General features: G+C 58.3%; 1 protein-coding gene across 2 annotated transcripts in view; it reads left to right on the top strand.

Moving 5' to 3' along the window:
• F7 (coagulation factor VII (serum prothrombin conversion accelerator)) overlaps positions 1–1,033 on the top strand; it is a 10,718-nt gene extending 9,685 nt beyond the window's left edge. For both annotated transcript variants that reach the window (XM_005884432.2, XM_014531943.1), the window contains one exon: positions 290–1,033. In XM_005884432.2, coding sequence (XP_005884494.1) covers positions 290–885 — 596 coding nt within the window. In that variant the 3' untranslated portion in view covers positions 886–1,033. The remainder of the gene's footprint in view (positions 1–289) is intronic.
• Positions 1,034–1,476: the final 443 nt, after the last annotated feature.

The following is a 1,476-nucleotide window of genomic DNA, read 5'->3' as shown; positions in this document are numbered from 1 at the left end:
GCTTGATGGAATTATGGGATAATGAGACCCCTGCAGGGAGGACCAGGCCCTGCCTGGAGTGGGGGAATCAGGCAGTCCTCACCACCTGCCCACAGCTGCCTGGCCCAGCACCCTTCCTCAGTGCCTTCAGCACCCCAGATTCCATATTCACCCCCAATTCGTGTTCTGCATGGAGCCCAGGGGGGCCACCCAGACCAGCTTGGGGTTGGACGCAGGGCCCCTCCTGCCCCAAAGAGTCCTTCCCTCAGGCTGCAGGGGGAGGGGTACAGTGGTGCTGGTCTCCCCACAGGTGAGCACGACCTGAGCGAGAAGGACGGCGATGAGCAGGAACGGCGAGTCGTTCAGATCATTGTCCCCGACAAGTACGCCAGACGCAAGACGAACCACGACATCGCCCTGCTCCGCCTGAGCAGGCCTGTGGCCTTCACGGACTACGCGGTGCCCCTCTGTCTGCCTGAGAAGGCCTTCTCCGAGAGGACGCTGGCCTTCATCCGCTTCTCCACCGTGAGCGGCTGGGGCCGGCTCCTGGAAAAGGGCGCCCCGGCCCTGGAGCTCATGGCCATTGATGTGCCCCGGCTGATGACCCAGGACTGCCTGGAGCAGTCGAAGAAGGAGGCAGGCTCCCCAGAGCTCACGGAGAACATGTTCTGTGCTGGCTACCGAGATGGGAGCAAGGACGCCTGCAAGGGGGACAGCGGGGGCCCCCACGCCACCAAGTTCCAGGGCACGTGGTATCTGACGGGCGTCGTCAGCTGGGGTCTGGGCTGTGCAGCCGAAGGCCACTTCGGGGTGTACACCAGGGTCTCCCAGTACATTGAGTGGCTCCACAGGCTCATGAGCGCAGAAACACACTCAGAAGGCTTCCTCCGAGCCCCGCTTCCCTAGTCCCTCAGGGTCGGCTCCAAGGAGCCTGCTCCTGGGAAATAAAGCTGCTGTTGCTTGGGTTGTCCTGGCTTCAATCCTGTAAATTCTTCTGCCCTTATTGGGGTGGGGAGGCGGAGAGGGCGAAGAGAAACAGAGAGACCGAGAGAGACAAAGAAGAAAAGAGAGAGAGAAGGAGAGATAGAGAGAGACTGAGAAGTGAGGAGAGAGGAAGTAAGGGGAGAGATTCTAAGGAGACGGGGAGAGAGACTCAGAGATTCCCAGAGACAGACTGAGTGAATAGAGAGATGAGAGACGCAGGGCCGATGATGAGGGAAACAGGAAGCTCGGCCGGGGTGGACGGGGCGCCGTGACCTGCACTCACCGGCGCATCTCTGCTCTGTCTCACTGCGGACCCGGCAGAGGGGTGTGTGGTTCACTCAGTGACAAGTGCTACTTTCTCTGTCTTTTAACTCTCATATTTTTCTCCCTTATACAAGTATTTCTTCTTTGTTTCAAATAAATTGGAAGCATCATCCGTTCACTTTGTGGATATCCTCCAGATTTGTCCTGCACATGTATCTTTTCCTATAACACAGGCTACATAAAAGGCTC

This window comes from Myotis brandtii, unplaced genomic scaffold (genome assembly GCF_000412655.1).
Source record: "Myotis brandtii unplaced genomic scaffold, ASM41265v1 scaffold83, whole genome shotgun sequence".
NCBI classification, from domain to species: domain Eukaryota; kingdom Metazoa; phylum Chordata; class Mammalia; order Chiroptera; family Vespertilionidae; genus Myotis; species Myotis brandtii.
Note: the sequence above shows the minus strand (reverse complement) of the source record. Positions and strands in the feature narration are given on the sequence as shown.